Source organism: Phalacrocorax carbo, chromosome 3 (genome assembly GCF_963921805.1).
Source record: "Phalacrocorax carbo chromosome 3, bPhaCar2.1, whole genome shotgun sequence".
Taxonomy (NCBI): Eukaryota; Metazoa; Chordata; class Aves; order Suliformes; family Phalacrocoracidae; genus Phalacrocorax; species Phalacrocorax carbo.
This window is the reverse complement of record NC_087515.1, coordinates 91,088,265-91,111,826: the sequence shown is the minus strand read 5'-3', so window position 1 is coordinate 91,111,826 and position 23,562 is coordinate 91,088,265. Positions and strand designations below refer to the sequence as shown.

At 38.4% G+C, this 23,562-nt stretch overlaps 1 protein-coding gene and 1 long non-coding RNA gene across 7 annotated transcripts in view; one reads left to right on the top strand and one right to left on the bottom strand.

The window, feature by feature from the left end:
* UBE3D (ubiquitin protein ligase E3D) overlaps window positions 1-23,562 on the bottom strand; it is an 82,777-nt gene that overhangs the window by 36,944 nt on the left and 22,271 nt on the right. For 2 of the 4 annotated variants that reach the window (XM_064447728.1, XM_064447726.1), the window contains exon 8: window positions 22,772-22,941. The exons of 1 other annotated variant lie outside the window; for it this stretch is intronic. In XM_064447728.1, coding sequence (XP_064303798.1) covers window positions 22,772-22,941 — 170 coding nt within the window. Of the gene's footprint in view, window positions 1-21,142; window positions 21,321-22,771; window positions 22,942-23,562 lie in introns of those variants that run through there. One more of the 4 variants, XM_064447727.1, reaches the window with a different exon arrangement.
* Window positions 19,085-23,530, top strand: LOC135312638 (uncharacterized). 3 transcript variants are annotated; one of them, XR_010372275.1, is made up of 4 exons: window positions 19,085-19,434; window positions 19,533-19,716; window positions 19,827-19,895; window positions 20,302-23,530. It is a non-coding gene; the product is annotated as an uncharacterized LOC135312638 (long non-coding RNA). The 3 variants fall into 3 exon arrangements; XR_010372276.1 differs by lacking the exon at window positions 19,533-19,716 and having other exon boundaries at window positions 19,357-19,434; window positions 20,302-20,518; window positions 22,059-23,530; XR_010372274.1 differs by lacking the exon at window positions 19,533-19,716.

Below are 23,562 nucleotides of genomic sequence, written 5' to 3'. Positions count from 1 at the left end.
CTTGCTATGCTGGCTGAAATGAGTAAGAGGGAGGTAAGACACGTTAGCTGGAGGAAGGTGAGGTTAACAAGAGATATCATGCTATTTTATGCTCTTTCTTCTGCAAAGATGCAACTTGTCTACATTGCAAAGAAGCCTTGAGATTCTGGACTTCCCAGTCTGACAAAAAAAATTATGACTCTCAGTATCAAACAAAATTCATAAATTCTACACAGATTCCCTAAGTCATCACAGGGCATAAGACTGCATCTACTTGGACTGACTTTGCGACAGGCAAAATCTCACCGCTACATATTGACCTTGACAGTGTTTAAGGGAGATATGAGTCAGCTTTAGAAACCAGGCTTTAAAACAATAAGATTTAGTAAAACATACTCAGTAAAATGGTCCAAACTAGGAGCATGCTCTGAGTTAAGAAAAGGACATGTCAGAGTGAATTTTTTCACAGGACATTAAATCCACCTCTGTAAATCATCACCATCCAGTTTTGCCTGCCAGTGATCTCACCAGCAGGAAAACCCAAATCATTCTAAGCATCCTGTCTGTCACTCCATCCTCCTGTTTTCTCCCTCTTTTCTTTTCCCACCCTTCCCCAGAAGTTTTAAACCTCTTAGCCTATTTCAAACAAAGTTTCTTAAGAAAGATCTCAAGCATATTAGGTTTGGGGAAGTTTCATATTTTCCTGAAAATCAGTGTCTGAGTGGTGAGGAGAAATCTACATTAGTTACTCCACAGAGTAAAGCTGCTGTTGGAGCTCAGCAACATATACACTGGATAATCAAGTGATGTTTACTTGGGACAATATTAGCATAAACTCAATAATATGACATTTCTGTCTAGCAAAACCAACTCCTACAAGCAAAGTAAACATGTTCTTCACACCCTACCATACTCCCTAACAAGTAAGCCAAACTGAGAGACTTAGTGCTTTTACTTTTCAGGACAACCTAAAAAGAAAACCTGAAGTTTTGGGGCAGAAAGAAGGGTTGTCATAATGGAACTGATCCCCAGTAACAGCAAGAGTCAGAGCTCTTCCCAGTGTTAATCAAACTTGAAATGCAGACTTTGCAGATAAAATGACACAACAAACTCCCCCCTTCTGTTCTATCTACAAGATACACGTTAGTCTCATCCATGAAAACACAATACACAGACTTAAAAGATATAATTAAAATCTTCATATAACTTTCATTTTGAGAAAGACAGAACCGCATATGATGGATGCTAATCAAACTGTTCAATATATTTTTGACATGCGTTTCAGAACTGAAGTAGTACAGAAAGCAAACAGAGTGAAATTCTACTCAAGGGGAAAGATGCCTGGCTACTGTGCTAGATGCTGATATGAAGTAACTACATGCTATGTGCTAAACTGTCAGAATGGAACATTCAAAACAAGTAAGAAATAAAGATGAAAGGCTGAGACCAGCTTCCCCCTTGTCTTTTTCAATGCTTTCTCTAAGTAACAGGTTGTTTGAAGGAGAAATTTAGAGTATGACTGTCACTTTCCCATAACCAGTCAAAGAAATACAGCTAGGAAAGTAAAATTCTTATAGTAATATGTGAAAGATGTTTTAAAAAATGAAGTGGTATTTTCAAAGCTGTTTAGTTGATAATAATAGGAAACCCAGGGAAATTTGCGTTTCTTTGAAAAAAAAAAAATCAGCAAATGTTATCTGAAATTCAACCAATTAATTCTGAAAGCAGAGATGAACAAACATTGAAAACAACTGCTCAGTTAAGACTAAAGATAAGACAATTCCTTCTCCAGCAGAAGTAATTGATCACAGTGTTTTCAGATAAACACATTTGATTCACCATGCATCAGGGAATGGTATTTCTCCACTGCTCATAATGGTATTGATCCCAATGAATTGCTAAAATGCCTACATAAGTCAGAATAACATTTGAAAATTTTGCCCTCAAAAGCAAGGTTTAAAACACCAAAATCATGAAATACATTTATTTAATAATTTCTTGATATAAGTACTAGCAAACAAATGCAGTCATCCATCAGGTTGTGAAACCCACCCATAATGCCCTACGCCTTTACAAAAAAAACCGAGAATTCACGGCATGTCAGTGAAGCAAGAGAAACCTTTGTATTTCAAAACCAGGAAAAAATTACAAAGATTCTCACAAGATTTTTAAAAACTGGAGCAGACTTCTCACTAGACTGCGTTTCTTTCAAAAGAAGCCTCTTCCATCAGTGCCAAGGCCATTTATCAATAGTAATCACCCTCCATCGTGATTAAGATTCACATCAAAATGCAGCTGTCTCAACAACAGACAAAATAAGTCTGCTTTTGAAGAGGAACAGGCAAGCCCATTTTCCTTGCCAGAGCACCCCCATCACCACCTCTGATTTACCAGGCTACTTCTGTAAACACATTAACCTAGGGTAGCCTACAGAGATCAAAACTGGAAAATTAAAAAGCTCTTACTCAGAGCACTACTCAGCATTGCTACCAAGGCACTGGATTAACTTGATTAGTTACGATCTAAGTAAATGTGCTCTGCATTTAGGGCTCAAAATGCTGTGAAACCCTTGAAGGAGATTACTATGTTAGCTATGGCTTCAGTGTTTTCCCGAATCAAGGCCGTGCTGAAGAATCTAATATAAAAGCTGACAAAGGCTCAGCCCTGACTCTCAGAGTTCACTGAATGTTGTTAAAGCTGCCCTTTCCATGAGCTACAGCTCTGATACAAATGACAGATGACTTTATTGAACCAAAGGACAAACCTGCTAAATTAAATAACTATTTGTAAAAATGACTGACTCTAAAAACAATTCTAAATTACAGTTGATGATGTGTCTATATACTTAATATACCGGGAGGCTAAGTTATTTATACTTTTAATTATCCTTGCAGAGATCTAAAAATGACATAAAAATCAATGCATGCTCATTAGCTACTAAACTCTTGCCAAAATTTAAATAATAAAGAACACTAAGAAATGGAATGCTTTCACAGCCTAGAGCAAATTCCTTTGGAAAAAAAAACCCCACAACTTTCTTTACAGAATCAGGGCTCCCATCCTAAAACAAACATCTGCAGTCTTGATCTAATGCTGCTCATTATTCATCCTCAATAGCAGGGAGTGTCAAGTAAGGTTTCTGAGCAAATCTCCCCATGGATCTTTACAAGTTGCATGGTGTCCCAAACCAACAGGTATTAAAACTCTTGTGAGAGAAAATGAAGGGAAGAATGGAAATTTAACACACTGGTGTCCTTCCAAGGAAATGTGCAATAGAAGAGGAACATATCAAGGGAAGTAAGAAGACAGAGAGCAGTGATCCAGGGACCCACATGAGGAGGTGCTTTTTTACATTTATTGCAATGGACTATAGTGGCCAACAACAAAAGCTCCATCTCTAAGTTTTAAACCTTTATTTTTTTCAGTGCATCACTATAAAGAAAGGATAAAGGTTTATTTAACTGAACTTCTATACTTCCAAGTAGTCTTAAACACTCTCTCCTCTAAAGCATTCTTATAATAAAGTTACTGATACATAATCCTTATAATACAGTTACCTCATATATAGAGTATAGAGTACATATACTTTAATATAGTATATAATTATATGACAATTAATTATACATTATACAATTATGCCTATTGCTATAAATTAATATTAATGTATATTATAGCTGTATACACACACATGACCATTATGAACAGTCTTCTGCCTTTTTTTCTGGGTAATACATATGTTGAAGGGAGCAACTACGCAATTCTGGAGTTTGGTCAAAAAGAAGTTATCTAGAAATCCACTACAAAAACAATTCATCAGGTTTTACATACCTTACCCTACTTACAAAACTCCTTCTTGAACTTCCAGTGTGTCACCATTTGAAAAGGACAAGTTATCTAATACTAATAAGAAAGGATTATAATGAAAATTCAAATTAACCTCACCAGAGTACCATCTGCCCATTGCCATAATATATTTCAGAAGGGCTAACATAAGAAATATTAAATGTTCTTGTACTATTTCAAAGGGCCTTTTAAGTAAAATTATGCTATTTGCTCCAGTGAATGATTTTGTGATTTAAAATGGATATTCCACATGCAATTTTCTCATTTCTAACTCCAATATTTTAAAAGGCACATTAAAAGACAGTGGATTATTTTGTTTGCATTACACAACTGCATATGAATCTCAACTACATTAATTTTATTTATTTTAAATTATTTTACTACTTCTCAACATGCTTTGATTATTTTAAACTATTTAAGGGAAGTCAGAGCAGTAAAAACTGCCTGTCTCAACCTGTGAAGTACAGGCCAAATTCCTTCTTTTGTTTCACACCAAACAACATTTTTATTAGTCTCAACTGTCCTACATTAACTTAAATGTAACTACATTGGTTTTGGTACAGTTGTTAAAAAATGCAGTTAGCACAAGTAAAGCCTGTGTGTAGCCCACAGAACTAAATCTTTTTTTTTTTTTCTATTTTCTTTCCAAAGTGGTAAAGTGCAAAATCAGAAAACCAAACTACTCTGTTAGTATATTGTGCCAAGACAGACATGGTTGTTTACAAGCAGGTTATTCCTCTGAAGCACAGAAAGCTATCTCCACATAATGCAGCTTTTTGCATGGAAATATATCTCGAAATTTTAATCCTGTCCAGGAGTACCTTTGCCTTGGAATAAGCAATTTCAAAGTAATGCTCAACATACTTCTCCAGACTAAAGATTTTTGGGTATTCACCAACTGCTTTTCTACATAGTCTTCCCTCCTCCAGCTGGCTGCTATGTAATTTCAAAAGCATTAATTTTAAGTTGCAAACTCTATCACCCATAAAATATTTTCATTCCACTGCAAAACAGCACCAACTGTACAGGCTCTGCAGAAGACAAAACAGTATTTCAGCTGCAAGAACCACTGAAATAAAACTTAAATATCACAGGGAGGGATTAGCAGGTGTTCATTTACTCTGCAATCTTTAAGTTGAGGATTCATAATATCTAAAATGAACATATGAAAAGCTAAATCAAGTAACAATGTCTAAAGCAGACTTACATTCAATGGGACACCTAGATGCGTGTGACCATGAACACTTGCAAATGTACCAAACTTAAAATTCATTAGAGTACTCAAACCATGCACAGATGGTCAGTGACTATAACTAAGACATCATCTTTATTTAGTTTCAGCACCAGGTAAGCGAAAATAGGCTGATCATAGAATGAAGAGAAAATGGCATTTTAATTTTGCGGGAACTGACCTCTGATATAAAATCCCAAGCCTGCCAGCTACTTCCCACAATATGTCCTACCAACAAAACCACAGTGCATAAAGGTATAGCAGCAGCGGCTATATCCACAGAGCCAACCCATAATAGTAACTGCATATGGAGAGAGAAATTCTTTCTTCATTCATCTGCAAGTTCAAGAGTTTGTGGCAAAAGCTGAAGGTGTAAAGGCAGAAAACTGCAGCAAATTTTTATCAGAACAAAGTTCTGCTTTAGAGCACCTGACTGAGGAACACAAGCTCATGGAGAAAACAGCTCCTGCTGGACTTGCGGTGCTCAAATATATATACACGTAATAGGAAGAAAACATGGCAGACAGAATTCAACAGATTCACAATGTATTTCCTTGAAACTACTTTTTAAAATTCCCTATATCATTTTTGCCTAGCTGGGTGCAAGAGCAGAACTCACACGTTAATTTAGAAGTTCTTCTACAAAACCAGGAAAAGCACAGGAGCTTAGCTCTTGCTGGGCATTGCCTAAAGTCTGCTCCAACTGCTCTTGAACATCCACACTAGGCAGAATTGCTGGCACGGCTCCAAAGTACAATGTAATTGCAGGCTTCCCAGCAGCAAAGCAACATGGTCCCACTGAAAGAAGCAGCAAATTACTCTCGTAAAAACTGCATGGCCAATGCTTTAGAATGTGCTTCTTCACTTTAATGGTTGTGTAAAGCTTTAAGCTGCAGTTTTTGAATGCCTTCGTGCATCCCAGGTGAATGAATTTAAAAAATTTTGCTGAAAACAATAAAGATACAGATTGCTATAGCCAGATCACTGCTGATAATTCACCATAGTGGAGGGTGGCACTGCTGATGGTCATCATCATCTAGAGTAGCAAGTTCTACCATGACTCTAGACTGCAATTTTCTTGGATTTGCCTGCAACTCAGAATGAAGGGATAGCTTTGCCTGCTCCTTAAAATACTTTTCTTCACCTTCAGCACCTCGTGATTCCTTCCTGGATACATCTTACTCTAAATTAGAACAGATGGCTCACAATTTCCCTAATGTATGGCAATAACTGTAGACTACTGTGCTTGGGATGGATGCAGAGGGGACAGAGCAGCATGCTATTGACCTATTGCTAAAAGCCTGACTGGTGCCATCATACTTACACGGAATATCAAATCTGAGCAGCAGCACCACTGACCTAAAAAGCCTCCCTTCACAGCATGTATCAACAGGGTACTCAAATTCTGAGGTTACTTCTTTTTTTTTTAACCTTCTAACACTTCAGGTATGTAGAAAAAGAAGGGCCACTGCCCTGGCAAATGGGAATAAGCCTCCTCTAATAACTCATTTCCTGAAGGGTAGAAGTGCACAGTGGGGCTGTTGAAAAACAAAGAACTATGTAAAAGCTCCTTCCTGGCAACTGCTGACATGCTAACAATAAGGTTACCCTACATTAAATGCAAGGTAATTCCCGATAGCTCACCCTTGGAAGATTCATGCAATTTTAAGGAAGCATTTCCACCTGCTCGTGGGTCTAGTGATGTCTGGTGGACCAGCTGCCTTCCTCAGCAGACTCTTCTTGTACCTGTTGTTTTCAAGCTATAGCTTTTTCTCGTCAGGGACATTAACAAGAATGCTCTCCTCTATAAAGCCACCTGTTTTACAGAAATTGTGGGAAAAGTATAATTCAGACCATTTATCTCTAAAATTGTTCAATGGGTTTAAAAGTCAGGGTCAGAAGAAGGAAGGTGGGGGTAACTGGTAAGGCAGATAGAAAGGACTGTCACACACACTTTATTTCCCCAGAGAAAGAAAACATATTTGCCTCTGGTTTGTTTGTTTTTTTTTTTCATAAACCAAGCCCAAGAACTTACAGAACCTTATCAAAGGACAACTCTGCTGGTTACCTCTATTCACCCTCACCCTCTAGTGATGCATGGTAAATGCAGGGGGCCTCCTCCTTCTTGTGTGCACGTTAGTGCCAGCAACTCCTGTAGGCAGCCAAGATACCTTCCCACCTGTGGGAACAGGCTGTCTCTCAGGCCTGCTAGGCATCGTGACACTAGGCAGAAGCCCCAAAGGAAACACAAAATGTCTCTGCTCTCTCCACCAAACTCTACACTTCCACTAAACTCTCATACAGAAGTGATTTTACCAACTCTTTCCGCCCTCCTTTCCCTCCCACAGGTTGGAAACTCTAGTAAAATATAGTCTTACTGGAGTATACTGGAGTACAGTCTTACTGGAGACAGTAAGATAACAGCTTTCAAAGAGGAACAGAACTTCTCATAATGAAAACAGGGCAGTGAACCAAGCTGCATCACCTTAGCAAGGAATTTTATTAGTATATGTATTTGAAAAGAAACTAGTATATAATGTCCAAGATTTAAAGACAACTATACCTACCATTGTCAACCTCTTACAATAATTCTAAGCATCATAAATGCAAGTTCAAGAATTATTTTATTTCAGCTCCTAGTTTCAACTGTGATTGACTTGTTTTCCAGTTTCATCTGTTTGAAGCCCTCCTTTGCTCACCAAGATATCACTGAAGTCAGTACAAAAATACCTGGTTCATTTGCCCAAAACAGCTACCAGCTGATTTCCAAATTGGTAGATCTGGTTAAAATATCTACAGAGTAACTGTGTTGTGTGCCCAGTTTCAATACCCCTCATTGACAAAATCTCAAATCTCACAGATGCTGCAGAAAAGAAAAAAAAACAAAACAATTCAAGAGATGAAAGGAAATGGTTTGGGACTTCATCAGATTTAAAAATTATTTTACCAATTCTGCTTCAAAAAAAGCAGAATTTAGTATCCAGGCTAAATCATTCTACATTAAGCAAGGCAAACACAATGACATTCCAAAACAATGTTCCCATTACTTACTGAAACAAAACCTAATTATTACCTGGGACATGGGAGAGATTACATATTCCTGTTGTATCTATACAGTGTAAAAATACATGCATATGCTGCTTAAAAGTGAGCACCTGTAGCTCAATGAATAATCTAGAAAATCTAAGCATCTGCATGCTTTCATACAATATTCAGTGTCACTGCTTGTAAAAACAGTAATACCAGACCCAGCTACATTCAGGCTTGCATTTTTTTCTTCAACACTTCTTGGGACTGTGCAGCCCACTTACCTGCAGACTGCTCTGTATGGACTGCCAGTGAATGTAAATGCTTCCAGAGGAACCTCACCAAACAGCTTTTTAGAGCTACTTATGAGAAGATCTTGATGAATGGGGCCCTTTGCAAAGAAGAGGAAGTGTATTTTCTCAGTCACAGTTCCAAATAAGGTTTCTGACAATGGTGATAAAAAATTCACCTTTACTAGAGTAACTTATACCCTTAAGGCATTACAGCAAATAGGCAGTGTTACAGATTTTTCTTGTGGTATGTGGGAATTTAAGTCTGAGGATAGAATACCCTATGCAATAGGATCTGGACATGCCTGCAGAAGCAGTGAACTCAGTTTCATGATATTGCAATATCATTTGTCTGATGCTTCAGTTATGCCTCTGAATGATCTACAGAATGGAAACACTATTAATTCTGAAATGCTGGCAGAATAGCACTCTTACAGATTTGCAAAAGGAAGTCAGAAGCAAAACTTAATTCAAAACAGCAAGCACTGTAAATGAAAACGGCAAAAGCTTACCCAAAGGAGGACTGAATGAAATAGTGTACACATTTATCAACATGTAACTCTCACAAAAGGAGGAGTGGCTGATTTCTTGAGAGAGACAGAGAATGCCTTAAATTTAAAGTGCAAAATTTCTGGATACACAGGTTGCTCCGATTTACAAAAGGAGTAAAAAAATCTAAAGCAATTATATTTTTTAGAATGTGTGCAACTTTAAACTTTATACCAACGACACCATGGCCTCCTGTAAAATCTTTTTGCTAAAAATATTCAGTTCAATTTTTATAATTTAATTAAATGGTCTAATTTTACATCAGATTTTTAATTTCCAAGCCCTTAGAAACCCTAATTTCCTAATTACTGAAAGAAAGCAAGAGGGAGTTGAACACAAAGTATCTCATGAAATACATTCCATTTAATTCTCCTTCCAGAGCTTCCTAGGAGAAGGCAGTAGGGGGATGCTAAACTGAGGTCCCAACAGAGATATACATGAGTAAAAATTACCTCACAGAGAAAGAATAGAGATTCGGGTGCTGAAGAATGAGGTTATGAAATCAGATTAATTGTACAGGAGAATTAATTTTCCTGCTAGAGGATGAAGCAGATCTTTTTCATCTCTTGTTTTTTTCTTCAGTGTTCCAAGTACTTTCCTTCTAACAATGATAAAAGTTTTCCAGTGCTGGTTGCTAGTATAGTAGAATGGCCTTAAAATTCAAGAGGTGCTGTCACTCAACTTTTTTATTTCAGTGGTTTATAGTAACTTTGGCTTTGGGATAAAGGGATACAGAGGAAAGATCCTTCATACTTCCCTCCATGATTTCAGTTCTGCGTTTGTCAAATTCTCTTAATTTTTAAAGTGCACTGGACTGTCTGAAGAGCAGCTTTGCTCTGCATGGCTAAACACAGAAAAATTTTTATCTTTAATACAGGCTTAGATAAATAACCCCAAATCCCAGTGGGCCTTGTTAAAGCAACATCATAAAATCTGTACACTTTATTATGAGTTTGGAAAAAAAATTGTCTACATATCAGAGTTCATGCTGACTAATGTGCCTTTAGAGAAGGGACTGTTGAAATTCATGCACCTATCCATTAGAAATGGATTTATAGACGTAATTTTGACAAATCAGCTTAGGTTATTAAGCAATGATTAATTCTTTAAAACAATTAGTAGTTACAGCTGAAAATAGAAGACATGCAATGCTCAAATGCTATAAAGCTGGTGTGACCTGTTGGTTCTGTGCACTGTGAGCACACTGGGAGGTATTTGCATCACTCAGTTTTAGGTACCCAGTGACCTGATTGATGAGCAGGGATGAGATAGCAGATGGAGATACTGCCCCTAGGTGCTGACCCTGCCTGGACATCAGAACTCCTCATCACTCATTTCCTAAACTGCCAGAGTTCATGGTGCAGTGTCTTTAAGCAGTCCAAAGTTGGCAACAATTTACCTTCAACCATATGCTCTAAACTGCAGCAGTTGAGGACTTGACTGTAAAGTGGCTCAGATGGCTCTGCTGCAAAAGCAGCGCGAACAGTTGGTACAGTAACCTCAGCAGCCAAACCAACTGAAGACGGTGACTGAAAAGCACGGTTGGCTTAAGTAAGGCAATCTAAGTTCCTCATCTATGCAGTACAGGGAGAGGAGGTGAGAGGTGGTATGCCCCATGGGCAGGCACCAATCCCAGTAAGCAATGTGGTATCCCTTTGCCATAACATGTTACTAGTGGTTACACCACCATCCCAGTAAGGGCTCTAAGCACAAACCAAGACAGCACAGCATTAGGCACCATGTAGAAAACACAGCCCATAACCACAGAGCTCACAGCTGATCCACCACTTATCAGGACAGAGTTGCCTCTTGAAACTTGTAGGCAAATGATGTGAACCGTACTCATGTTAGATGCCAGTATCTTCCCGCCAGGCCTCTCCAACTGCCTGCCTCCCACTGCTCCTCACCATCACTGTTGGAACAACCAGCAGCCTCAACACCGGCACCTAGTGCCAGAGGGGTGGAGTCTCTGATATCCTGTCCTAACAGTATCAAGATAGGTATGCATTCAGGGCCCTAGACTAGCAAGAAATAGTAACGCTTATTTCCTCAGTGTAACTAACCAGGCAAGCAGTGAAGAAAAATTATTTTAAAAAAGAGATTAAATGAAACTGAAATTGAATGATCCCTGGATGTTCTCATGCAGGTTATTCCCACCAGCTGTGCCACATGAAGATTTCCATATGCTCCTTAAAACTTAATTCCGTTTTTAATGCTTATTATACCAAGCAGGAGGCCATTTCTGAAGTTGAAATGGATTTTCAGAACAATACAAAGATGAAAATGTTTTCTGGCCTCTGATTTTTAAACCTTTGGGTAAAACTAAATCACTTTCACAGTGCTGTTGATATTCCATATAGAAGTATTCACAAATACCAGGCACTCCAGAACATTATGCCTGAATCCAAAGGGAGAAGTTATCCTGCTGTACAAATAAAAGCTGTAATCATTGTTCACAAAAAGCTCTCAGCTTGCTGCTTTAAATTTTTTTTTTTTCCCCCTGATGTACTGACTTCAGAAGAGAAGGAAATTCAGTATTTCAAGATGTAATTACACGAACCTGAAGCAAAGTAAGGAACACCACAGATCACAGAACTGGTTGATCCTGAGAATTTGCTGTCAGAAAAATTTATTATTTCCACTCATTCAATCCAAACCATTGCCAAACAAAAGCCTAATTACTAAAGTTAGAAATTCACATATGCCATATTTCACCTTTCCCACTGAAACTGTAATTTTTCTGGAGCAGTTTATTTTTGTCATCATTTTCCCTCTTCACTGATATGATTGTGGGAAAGTTTGTACAGATGCTCACTTGAAGCAGGTATGACACCACACTGATATTAAAATATCAAGTGTGGCTTCAAGTCAAATTTAACAAGCAATTAAATCCTAAATAAATAAATAAATACAGCCAGCAGTCAAGAAGACAGCTTCCTTTCCTAAAAATATCCTTAAGGTTAATTTGAAAACATAAACTGTCATAGCAACATTTTTGACATGGGTCTCACACGCCCAAACTACCTGACTTTACTGCACCCCACAGTCTACTTTAAAAACTCCCAGCAGACTAATTGCTAGTCTGGAAAGATGAACTTTCCACTAGCGCCTTGCCCCTGTCCTCAGCCAGTGTGTGTCCTCACATGTCCGCCAGGTTCCCTCTGTGCATGGAAATACTTTTCCCTAAATAACCCCTCCATCCTTCACAAAACTGTCCCTAGTTTTAACACCTCCTCTCCTCAGGGCTAATTCCCAAGTTTTCCCTTTCAGCTGTTCTGAAGCTCCCCCCTTCTGTTACGGCAGAGATTTAACAGTATCTGTATAATCCATGATTATGTTGATGGAGTCCTCTGCAGCACTTACACGACTGTCCAGAGTCCTGCTGCAGTCACAAAGCAGCGCTGGAGGAATCACACAGGCCATCAGCCACCTTTCCAAGACAGCACTGTGGGGACTGCATTGGGCACGTACATGTACCTCGACACAGTCAGATCGGTGAATGCAGATTATTTTGGCTCTTCAATTTAGTTTTATGAGCTTTTTTAAAAATTGTATGGATCAAGAAACAGAGGAACCTAATCTCAGCTTAGAAGCATGAGTGACAGGAAGGGGAGACATACAGCCTGGCCAGCTGAGTTCTGGACATGAGCAAGAATAGCACTGGAAGAAAAAGGGAAGAGAGAGGGGATTTAGATGAAGATTAAATCTAGGTTTAACCAAGTTAAGCCAATGCTGATACAGGAGTTGATGTTACAGACAGACCAAAATGCAGCTTTAACAAAAGGAAGTGAAGCAGACATGGAAAGACTCAGTCACAGCCACCAGCTCAGTGAGAAGAGAAGCCTTTGAGTAGATGGCCTCATTCAAAGAGGAGATGCAAGAGCTGAAAGTAAGACAGCTGCAGATAGAGTATTATAAATCTTTTGCAAATAAAGTTAATTAGAATGGACTTCAGATATAGAAGAACACACCATAGGTGAAGAAATAATGCCACACTTGATAATTACTAAACTGTTGAATAGCAGCCCAATTAAGACCGTGGTACCAGCATGGCTCTCCATGCACATGCGAACTCATCGCTCTGAAGAGCTTCCAGAGAGCAAAAGAGATACGGTGAAGGTGAACTTGACAGTTGGAAAACTGAACCAGAAGGCATCTCCCAGCCAAAAAGCTCATCTCCCTGTAAGAACAGGCACTGTGTTGAAGCATTCCTTTTTGCAATTTTATCGTGCTTCATCTTAAAGGCAATTCTGTTTCTTGACAATATTATTCCTACTAGAAGGCCCTTCAGGAACCTCACTGCTCTGATATTAGAAAGCTTTCAATCTCCAGTCCAAACTTTTTCATTATCAACTATCTCTGTATGTTCTCTCCAATTTCTACTGGAGGCAATCAATGAACGTTACAGTTACCTGGTACCCATCACTATACTATGTTCTTGAAGCCGTTAGCTGAGTTAGACTTACATCAGACATAATCGGCAATACAAGAAACTCACCTGGGCAACTGTGCTAAATTCAATGGTCCTGCATGTAAAGGAGAGCTGCAGAGGTGCTAAAAGTGTCTGCAAAATTGCTGTGGTGGTGGGTAAAAACCAGCTTCTCAGTAACTGATTCCTTCTTGCAGTTGCCAGTGAGAGTTTCATCAGTATCAGAGAAATGAAATATAGTTTTCCATAAAATCTCTCAACTCAGACAAGGGTTTGTATTTCTTAATCATCGTGCCATGCTTGAAAAATTAGAGGCCTTAATAATATTAATGACATGCAGCCACTTCTGTTTGAAATACAACAGCTGAACAACAGTTTGCAGCTATAATATGTAAACAGCTGAAAACAGGAAGTAGAGAATATCAACAGACAAGTTTTTTAAATATAACTACAACTAGTAAAGCTCACATTTGGTAACGATACTGGATTCAAAATGCACTAAATCATTAAATATCTCATGACTCTTCTTAGAGCCCCTTTAGGTCCCTTTTTCAGAAGACGATTCTTTGCATTACCAGGACTAATTCCAGCTGGTCAAAACTATGCTGGATTCTCCCTCCCCAATTAAAAAATATTCCCCAATTTCTGGAGGAAGTTTAAAGTCTGGAAAAAAATGTAGCATAAAAAATACTTCAAAATGCTGCGGCAATCTATCATCATCAGATATCAATTTTGGACAAAAATGAGGAAACACATGATATTGCTTAACCATATTGCTTCCTGAGACACACAGGACAGTTTGGAAGCCAGCTAATAAGGAATAAGGAGTACATACGAAAGTGCAACTACCTCAACAACATTTCTATACTGAAATAAAACCATTTAATCAATGTCTACACGGGAATGAAAAATTGCGCTTAGTTTAAACCCAACTTCTCATCAGTTCTGCTACTGATACTAGGCAGCAGCCTTGATCAGCTGAACCCATCCACACCAGCTGAGAAGCCCCATCTGTAGCACTGGAGACGTGGACATGCAGTTGACACACATGCCTACAAGTCACTCTCCTGAAGAACCATCTTCAACGAGACAATGTACAATTTCGTTTTCTCCAGGAGAGCCAGCAAAATGAGGGCCAGCAAGAGCACTAGAATGATTTCTGTATTCCTGCCTCTGGGACTATGGAGAACTCCAGAACATCAGAATCCCGCCAGCGTCACTGTGAAGTAAGGAAAAATTTGAAGGCTTAACAGGTATTACGGTATTGTGTATGCTCTGGGAAGAATGTAAATCAAATGTAATACTCTTTCAACCATACACAGAGGGAAAATGGGCACGGTCAATCCATCAGCTCATGACTGAAATTCGTCAACATATTTGACTGAGAATCTGAAGTTCTGTGGCAATTTTATTCCATGGAACAACACCTTCCACCTCTCCAGTCAGATCTCCTCCTCTTCTGCCTCAAACATTCATATCCATATAGGCATCACTTATTATGCCTAAGAGTTATACAAATTGTTTCATTTCTAGCTTAAGGCCAGTATTCAGAGAAGCCAGCACGAGAATTGCTCATTCTGCTTATCCCTGATGCTACAACATTCAAAATAAGCAACCAACAGCAACATCCTATTGTTGCCACCCACAAATGGAAATATCCTGCACAACTTCACAAATTAGCTTTCCTCAGTCTCAAGTCATATGCTCCCAATTTGCTTTAGCCTCATTGATTTAAAAAGTATTGCAAGTAAAATTAGCAGTCTAAATAATTTTGTTAATCTAAGTATTGTTCGTTTGTGCAGCCTGTCATGGAGAAATACAATAGAAACAACAAATCCTAATTAATTTAAAACAGCCCAAGATCCTAGAATTCAGTAAATCAGGTTCTGAGGTTTAAGCAGCTCTTGTCAGCAATCTGTCCAACAGGCTTTTATAAGTTTTGGTTTTTCACTGTTGGCTTGTTATAGGATTTCTGCCTGCTCAAATGGATCCTCTCATTTAAAAGGCATTATAGGAGTTGAGTACTTACAGTTCCCAAGTGAACCTAACAGTCTTTATAAGTCTGTAAACTTACAAACTGTAAGCCCCTAAGTGGAAAGCTGCTATAGTTTGACCTACAATTATAAAATTATCCTCAACGGATCATCACTATTGCATTTAGGCTATGTGGCTTTCAAAAAAGCAGCATTACAAGAAAAGCAAGATGAATATAAAAGAGATATAGACATGTCTTATAGTAAGACTTGAATAGATGTGACACTGCTGTCCTTCCAGCAAACTGGCCCATATATCTAACTCCGAAATGTAATCAGCAATAATACTGACCACATGCTGTAATCCCAGTTAGAAGTTCAGGATCCCCATGTCCATTTTGCAAGGATGAATGAAGAATTGTTGTTCGCTAAATCCCCCAATCCTAGATCTAGAGGCAACTCACTGAAACTAGCAGGAGATCAGTTTAGAAGAGGTTGAAAGAGTACCACACGGCAGTAGTGAACTTCTGCAACTTGCTGTTACAAGAGATTGTGGAGGCAGACAGCACCAGTAAGGTCAAAAAGCATTTATTCAAATAGATGGTCAAAAGATGCATGGACAGTAAAAGAAATAGGCAGGGCTGTACCTTCAAACACCTTTAATACAACAACTACAGAGCTGAGCTGTACAAGGAAGTGCTGAGGCTCACATGCTACTCTAAAGAACACCTCTGGATGTTGGAGGGAAGATACTGGGCTAGATGATGCACTGCTCTGGCCCAGCATGGTATTTCTTACATTCTTATCAAACAAAAGTGGAAGTAACAACCTGGCAATGCACTTTTTAAACACTATACATTTTAAATTAGTTTCAGATAGTCTTGCTGCTTTTAATTCACATTTTTTCCCATCCAACTTGACATTTCTCTCATTGGAAATCCTGAGATTCCCAAAAAATTAAGCTACAGCAATACAAACCAGAGAGACATAAGAACTACCAAAATTTTGCTTACCTGAATAATAGTGTTTCAGAAATAAACATGAAGAATTATACAGAAAAAAATATACAAGCAACAAGCTCAGCTGGAATGATAACATGAGCAAAATTTTTGAGCAAAAATACAAGAGACCTTATTTGGTACACAAAGGGTTTATTCCAACATTTTTCTCTACTTCAGTTAGTACTTCTAAGACTACTTACAATTGGAAAGATTAGAGACCAAATATATGACAGCTCTGAAGAGTTGGAAAGCTATATCAGACCTGTGTTTAGGAACAAGAACGAAGTTCTTAAGTAACTATCATAAAAGGATACTACACATGACAGGTCTAGTTTCAATAAACAAGAAAGTCAGGATATTTCTCCTGAAAGTCATACCTAAAAGTTGCACACAGCTTTTCCTAGAGGTGCAAAAGGATGTTACTAGTACTGAGTAACAGTTCTTTCTTCTGAAGAACAACCTCTAGCTAAAAGTAAGAGTTCTCAGATGGAGCTTTCGTCTTTTCTTCCAAGCTTCAGTCCAAGCATTCAAAGTTCAGGAGGCTTATACCTTCTACATGTCTATCAAACTCTGAAAATTATTTTTTTCCTCCCTGTCCCAAAAGCCTGACTGGCATCAGACTGCATCCTTCAAAAATCTTTCCCTGAGTGCTCGGTCAGGTAAAGTCCTTTTAAGGCAACCCACCCCACCTGTGGTGTCAGTTATCTTAACTTGATACCATGAAAGAATTTGAGAAGAGAAAAAAAAATTACCTGAAATAAAACAGATCCCTCACACTCCATTTACAATCACACCCACTCATTTCATCATTCCAGATATGGCACAAGAAGTTTATTATACTACAGAAATCATCTTAAAGAGAACACAGAACAGTGAAACATTGGTCACTCAGTCAATTCTTGGTCTGTGTGCTCCCATGTGTTTTCTACAGGCCAGAGTTGCTGAAACACTAGGAAAAGGCATTCTATTTCAGGCATACAAAAATCAGTGAAATAGGACACAGCTCAGTGCTTTTATGAGAGGTGAATTCCTCTAGAGTCATATACTGAATGAAAGCCATTCTTGGGACAAATAAAAAACATTCTGGAATACAGGAGTAACAGCTTCATAAACATCTCAGTATACATGGACTGTAATTAAGGCATTGGGACTCAAAAGCTCCAGGTTTTCAACCACAAACTCAATTTTCTACTTTATTCTGTCCCTCTAAAGCTAGTAAAATGAACAATTTCTGGAAGTAATTTTTCAACTCTCAAATGATAAGCAGAAAATTCCTACACAGGAGAAGGTTCTGCAAAAGCTGTAAACCATTCAGAAAGACACTAGATGCATATGAGAAATAAAAAGCTACCAGTGACTTTGTGACAAAGCTTTGCCTAGCACACTACTATAAGGGGAAAATTGTAATTTTCTTCTGACAGTACCTTCACATATATTTTCTGAGATCAAGTTATGGTTGAATTGCCATGTAACCGTATTTTCAATTTTCTTCATACATTTTTACAACACTGTCACTTCAGCAGTATTTACCGTTATCACTCCCAGCAGTCAAGGTTGTTTGCATAAGGTGTCATTTGCCAAGAACGTGTTACTTGAAAGGAAGACCTCTTCCATCTGCACAGCAGAATTGTAGGTGGAGAAAAGGAGCCTTGGTGAAAGTGGAGGGAACCAACATAATTACATACACACCATCCATAAATATGTAAGTAAGAATGGAGCAGAAAATGCATGAGGCATCCTTCTCTAATGGGACTCAACAACACTCATACTTGTTTCATAGGTGACAAGAAGAAAGGTCAGCATATAATTTCAACTAATTTGTTGTAGAAGGATTGCTCATAAAGCTCCTGCAAGGGCTGGAAGCCTAACTGTAGGCACACAGACCCAGAACCCATGCTATCACACATAAGACTCACCTAAGTGTTTCTAGCCCTGTTTAACAGCTGAAGGAGTAAGATACAAATCAGTACCACACTTAAAGGCTACCCTCAGGAAGATCAGAGGAATAGGGCTCTGCAAGGAGATATGCCTAGAGCTACACTATAAATAGCATGTCTGGATATACCTAACCACATCTTAACTTCACAGTGCCTTAAAAGCTACTGAATGCTCTTAAGCAACTCAGTCTAACAGACAAAGAATACCCAGAACACAACTGTTAACAATTCCTTGCCAAAACAAAGGTGTATGGAGAGAGGCTCCACATGATGTCTTCTTAGTTGGTCCTATTCCATACCTCAGTTACAGTCCCAAAGACTGGAACAAGAGAGATACTTCTTTCATTCACAAACGACAGGAAGATGGGAAGGGCCATCAGTACGCCACATGTTAGAAATCAAAATGGCCACAGCCAAGAGGGAAAAAGGTTCTGAACAAAACTAGGATGTAATCTGACAAAGGACAACTGCACAAAAACAGAGAGCAAGGCTGCTTACTAGACTGCAATCTACCGGAAAGGATCTCATGGTCAACACAGTTCAACAAACTGAACATGAATCAGCATGTTGTTGATAAAAGGATAGATGCCACACAAGGGGTAATCACCTTCCCTACAACGTGCAGCCTAACTCAGAACACAGGTTTGTTACTGCAAGCTTTGGGATCAGCCACCCCTAAACAACCATTGCTCCAAATGGGTTAATTATCACTGAGCTGTTATCACTCAGCAGCCAGTAATGAACCACGAACATTTATCCTCAAAGTTTGTTTCCTTTGTACTGTTAATATTTAGAGTAATACTGAATGTAAGGTACAATGATAGATATGCCTGTGATTTACTGCAGGAAAGAGAGAGTTCTGTTGCTCACTGAAGCACAGTGTTGTTCACAGGACATAATTTCTAGTTTAAGGGGAAAAAAACACTTCCACCTCTGACGAAGAGAAATAAGCATTACGTTAATTATGAAGAATTGCAAAACTGTGCTCTGAATAAAGAAGGAATAAATCAAGTTTTCGAGTGAGACTGTAAATTTCTCCTGACATCCTAGAATTCTTGAAAAGAAAGATCATGTGTAAAAGCTACTGTGTTCCCCCCAAGAGAAATATTCAAGTGCATCCCAAGGAATCTGAACCTAAGGGTTACTTCAAAAAAGGGGGCGCCTGAATGTGTTGTGTAAGTACAGATTTTCTTCCATTTCTTCACCCGTGTTTTACAAATGTGTGATTATCTTGTTATATTTAGGTATTACAAATAAATGCTTTTATTTCTAGTTTACCTTAATCTGTCTTACCCTATGGCCCAGCTAACCAGCGCAGACTCTGCAGTGTCCACAGGTAAGAAAGGTGCTTCCCCTCCCATTGCACAGATCAGGTTCTGGCACTGCAGGAATCAGACAGGACCCAAGTGTAGCCAGTGACTTGCAACAACTGAAGAGGCTCTCTGACATGCAACAGGGTATTAAAGCGCATGCTTATCCCTTGCAACTGTTGGGGTCTAGGTCACAAGCAGACCTCCTGCTGCCTGCTTCCTACACAGGAGCTATCTTGCTTATTCTCCACTCACAGGGAGACAACCATGGGCTCTGAAACCTCTGCATTATTTTAAAGGCAGGGGTGTGTGCAGAAACAAGCAAGGTAAGTATTATAATTATTATTGGAATGTGGGCATCTAAAACATTTGGAACTTGCACTATTCAAGACATCAGACGCTTTGTTCAGAACTCTTGAGATGATGTTTGAGATCTACATGCAAACACACTGCATTAAATAAGCTGTACTCGTTTTGATATTTTTACTTCTGCTGTGTTTACCTGGTGGTTCAACACAGAAAGACTTCAGTCTTATTGTACAGATCCAGGTAATACTCCAAGCCAACTGATAAATAGGTTAGTGGAAACAAACTGAAGTGCTGATGTCCTTTTTGCTGTTCTTTACTAGAAATATAAAAATGGGAAAACAATACTAAACCAATAGTTACTTTGGTTTCTGAACTTTAAAAAGAACCCTCTGTTCTTTCTTTTCTGTTTTTGCATTTGTCCAGGGACTGGATAGGGAAGATGCCAATTACTATCAGAGGAGAATCAAACACCGTTGTGCCTTCTGCTCACTGCAAAATCCTGAAGATAAATACAAAGTAATCTTCAGAAACAAGTGATTTGTAAAAGTCTGTGTGGAGAAATGGAGAGAACTGAATATAATCTCACAGTAAAATTCTGCTGCTGAGATTTCCATTCAAGAAAAGCGTTTGTGAATGCTAGGTAAGTGGCTAAGTAGATTGACCTTTATCTCAATAACATGTCAAAGTAACTGAACGTGTGTTAGGATAATTAAATCTTCTCAGTGATAAAGATTTAAAACTTGAAAAGCAAAATGGTAAGTTACACTTCTGTAAGAATTGAGTGGTAAGTGACGTAGTCACTCACTACTGAGTAGCAAGTTCTACACTCACAGTGAGTACTGCTCATTTTAGAGCAGGTAGTGGTTTTTGCAATATCTCCCATTCTAAGAATAAGCAGTTTAAATGACAATACTTTAAGATATATTTTGAATCACTAAATAACATTTAGATCACAGAGGTTTCCCAATGCCAACTTCTGAAGCTACTACATTAAAAATTTTTCTCTTGCATGAATAACATTAATAATGGCCTTTTCTCTAAATATTAGAATTTTGCATTCTCTCCCTACATCACAGTTTATTTCAGCTTTGCAGTATTGGATCTGTTTGAAAAATAGAAAGGATACACTTGGCAACATTCAGGATAAACACTGTGATGAATCACACATTCTTGCAAGGTGTATATTTATCCTATGAAAATATTTAAATTCATACGCACATGTTTGCTTCTCTGTGCGAGACAACATTTTTGTTGGACTTTTATGAGGGCTTGGGTTATAAATTGCTTGTGTACTGACTAGTCTGGAGGGAATGTCTTCTAAACTTTAAATACATCCATACCTCTTGAAATCTGTCGTCTAGTTTCGAAGAGTTTAAAGGAAAAACAACAAAACCAAACCATCATTTGTGACCTATACAAAACCAATGCTTTCTCTTCTATCACTGCAGAAACAAAAAGCAGAAAATTATGCTAAAATCATACACTATCACTTGCAAATACTGGAGCCACTGCTTAATTAATATTCTCTTATCTTTGCTCTTCAACAAATAAAGCTTTTAACATGTTAGGCAGTGTAAGTTTTTCATAATGTAGACTTCAAAGCTTGCTGAAATAAAATGTTTCCTTTATGAGGGCTCCGGTAGACTTGGATACATCCAAGAGAAATATTTATATGGCATTGTGGTCAACCACCTTTCTTGCTGCTTCTCTTTCCCCTCCTCCCAGGGCCCCACTGAATGCCACCACTGGGCTGAAAGCAAGTTAAAGTTAAACACAGAGAGGCTGATAAGATAACTCAATGAACTTCTGAATCATATCTAGAAAGGACTTTCCTTTTGAGGACATGCTATACTCTGAGAGTATGCTATACTGATGTAGCATTATTCGTATTATTCTGCTAGGCTACATCCACAAGTATGTTTTAACAGGGACACTGTTAGATGCAGTGTCCGTGTATGCAGAGATGATCATTATACTGATTTACTGTGACCCACCAGACAACACCTGTAGTACTGAAGAGATAATTTGGCTTAAACAGACTAATGCCAGTCCAGTGAACAGGTATTTCTCTTGCAAAACAAAGCATAATTTTAAGGCATAAAAGGTCAAGACTGAAGCTGGAACAGGTAGGTATAATTTGCTAAACTAGTAACTACCCACCTCTACCCTCTTGGTTTCAGCTGTACCAAATATGTCCAAATTCTTTACTGTGGGAGTGCAGAGGGGGTTACTGCCGTAAATAACTTGACAGATGAGATCAGATTTTCACACAAAACACAGAAATTGAAGGTGAAGAGGGAGATCTGGCTAAATTTACGCATCATTCAGGAGTCAGCCCATGTTCCTTAACTCCCTTCAACTTCTCCTCCTCCATGAATTACATCATCTGGAGCTACGGCTGCAGAGCAGCATGTTCTGAGACCGTACGGACAGAACTCACTGACCCTCTGCGGGATTCATGGCACCACCCTCCTTCCAGCTTCTGCCAACAGAGCCGGAAAAATGACCAAGCTGTAAAAGTGGAGTGAGTTAATATGATTTAAAAATGCATAAATGAAAAAACACATTACTACCCTGTGTAATGGAGACAACTTCTATTTGTATCATATACCTGTTATCTATATGTGCCCCTAGAAACAACATAACTCTTTGGTCTACATTTTAATATTATGGCGCAAAAATTTAACAACCAGATTCTCTCTGGCTGTAATAGAAACCAAATATTATTCCTCTGGCATTTTGCTTAAAAAAAATAATTACAAATTGCATGCAATTTCAGAGACAGATCTCAGAGATCAATGGACTGTCCGAAGAACCTCAAAGAAATATTACTGCCCTGAAATGCAAAACAAATCAAAGATCAAAACCTGAGGTCAGAGAAGGCTGTACTTACTCCTTATTCCTGCTTTTAATGCACGTCTGGTAAAGAACTTTGACAGCATTCCAGGTCCCCACTGGTCCAGAGCTAGGCATGAATGTATCTCCAAACAGTGTAAAAACACTGTCAGAGGAGGAACTTCCTAAAGACTCCACCAGCAATGTGTCAGAATTTAAAAGCCATATCTATAAATGAAGAAATAATTTATTTTACTGTAGATTATATAAATTTTAATTTGTTCCTTTACTCTGATCCTAAATCAGCTGATACTAAAGCCACATTCTTACAAAGTTTCTAACAAAGTGTTAACAGACATAAATTCACATTTTATTATTCAGCACAGTCTGCACAGCCTCTAGTGGAGAAAAATGGGTTAATACAATAAACTGGGCCCTAATATATCATAGCCATTCTTAAGATCATTATTTCTGTGAAGCTGCCTCTTTTTGTGGCTACAGCACATTCTCTTTCATAGTACCAAATGAAACAGTCCCAAGCCGTCTGTTTCAGTACCAAATGGATTATTTCTCCAATTTCATAGTTTTTTAGGAATTAGTTGAACATATGGTGTTGAACAACTGAGGGCTAAAGACAGGGATCTGCCTGCTGGAAGTGCCAAAAATTAAGCATTTTTAGAAAGAGTGTGATAGTTATGACTGGATGGAGTTAAGCAAGGAAAAAGAAAAATTAATGTGGTGTAAAAGGAAGTCTGGGATTTACAAATGGCTGTAACAGACCCTTACTTGGAAAATAAATCTTTATCAAATTTGATAATGGGACTGGCATTCTTCAGCACTACTTGCTCA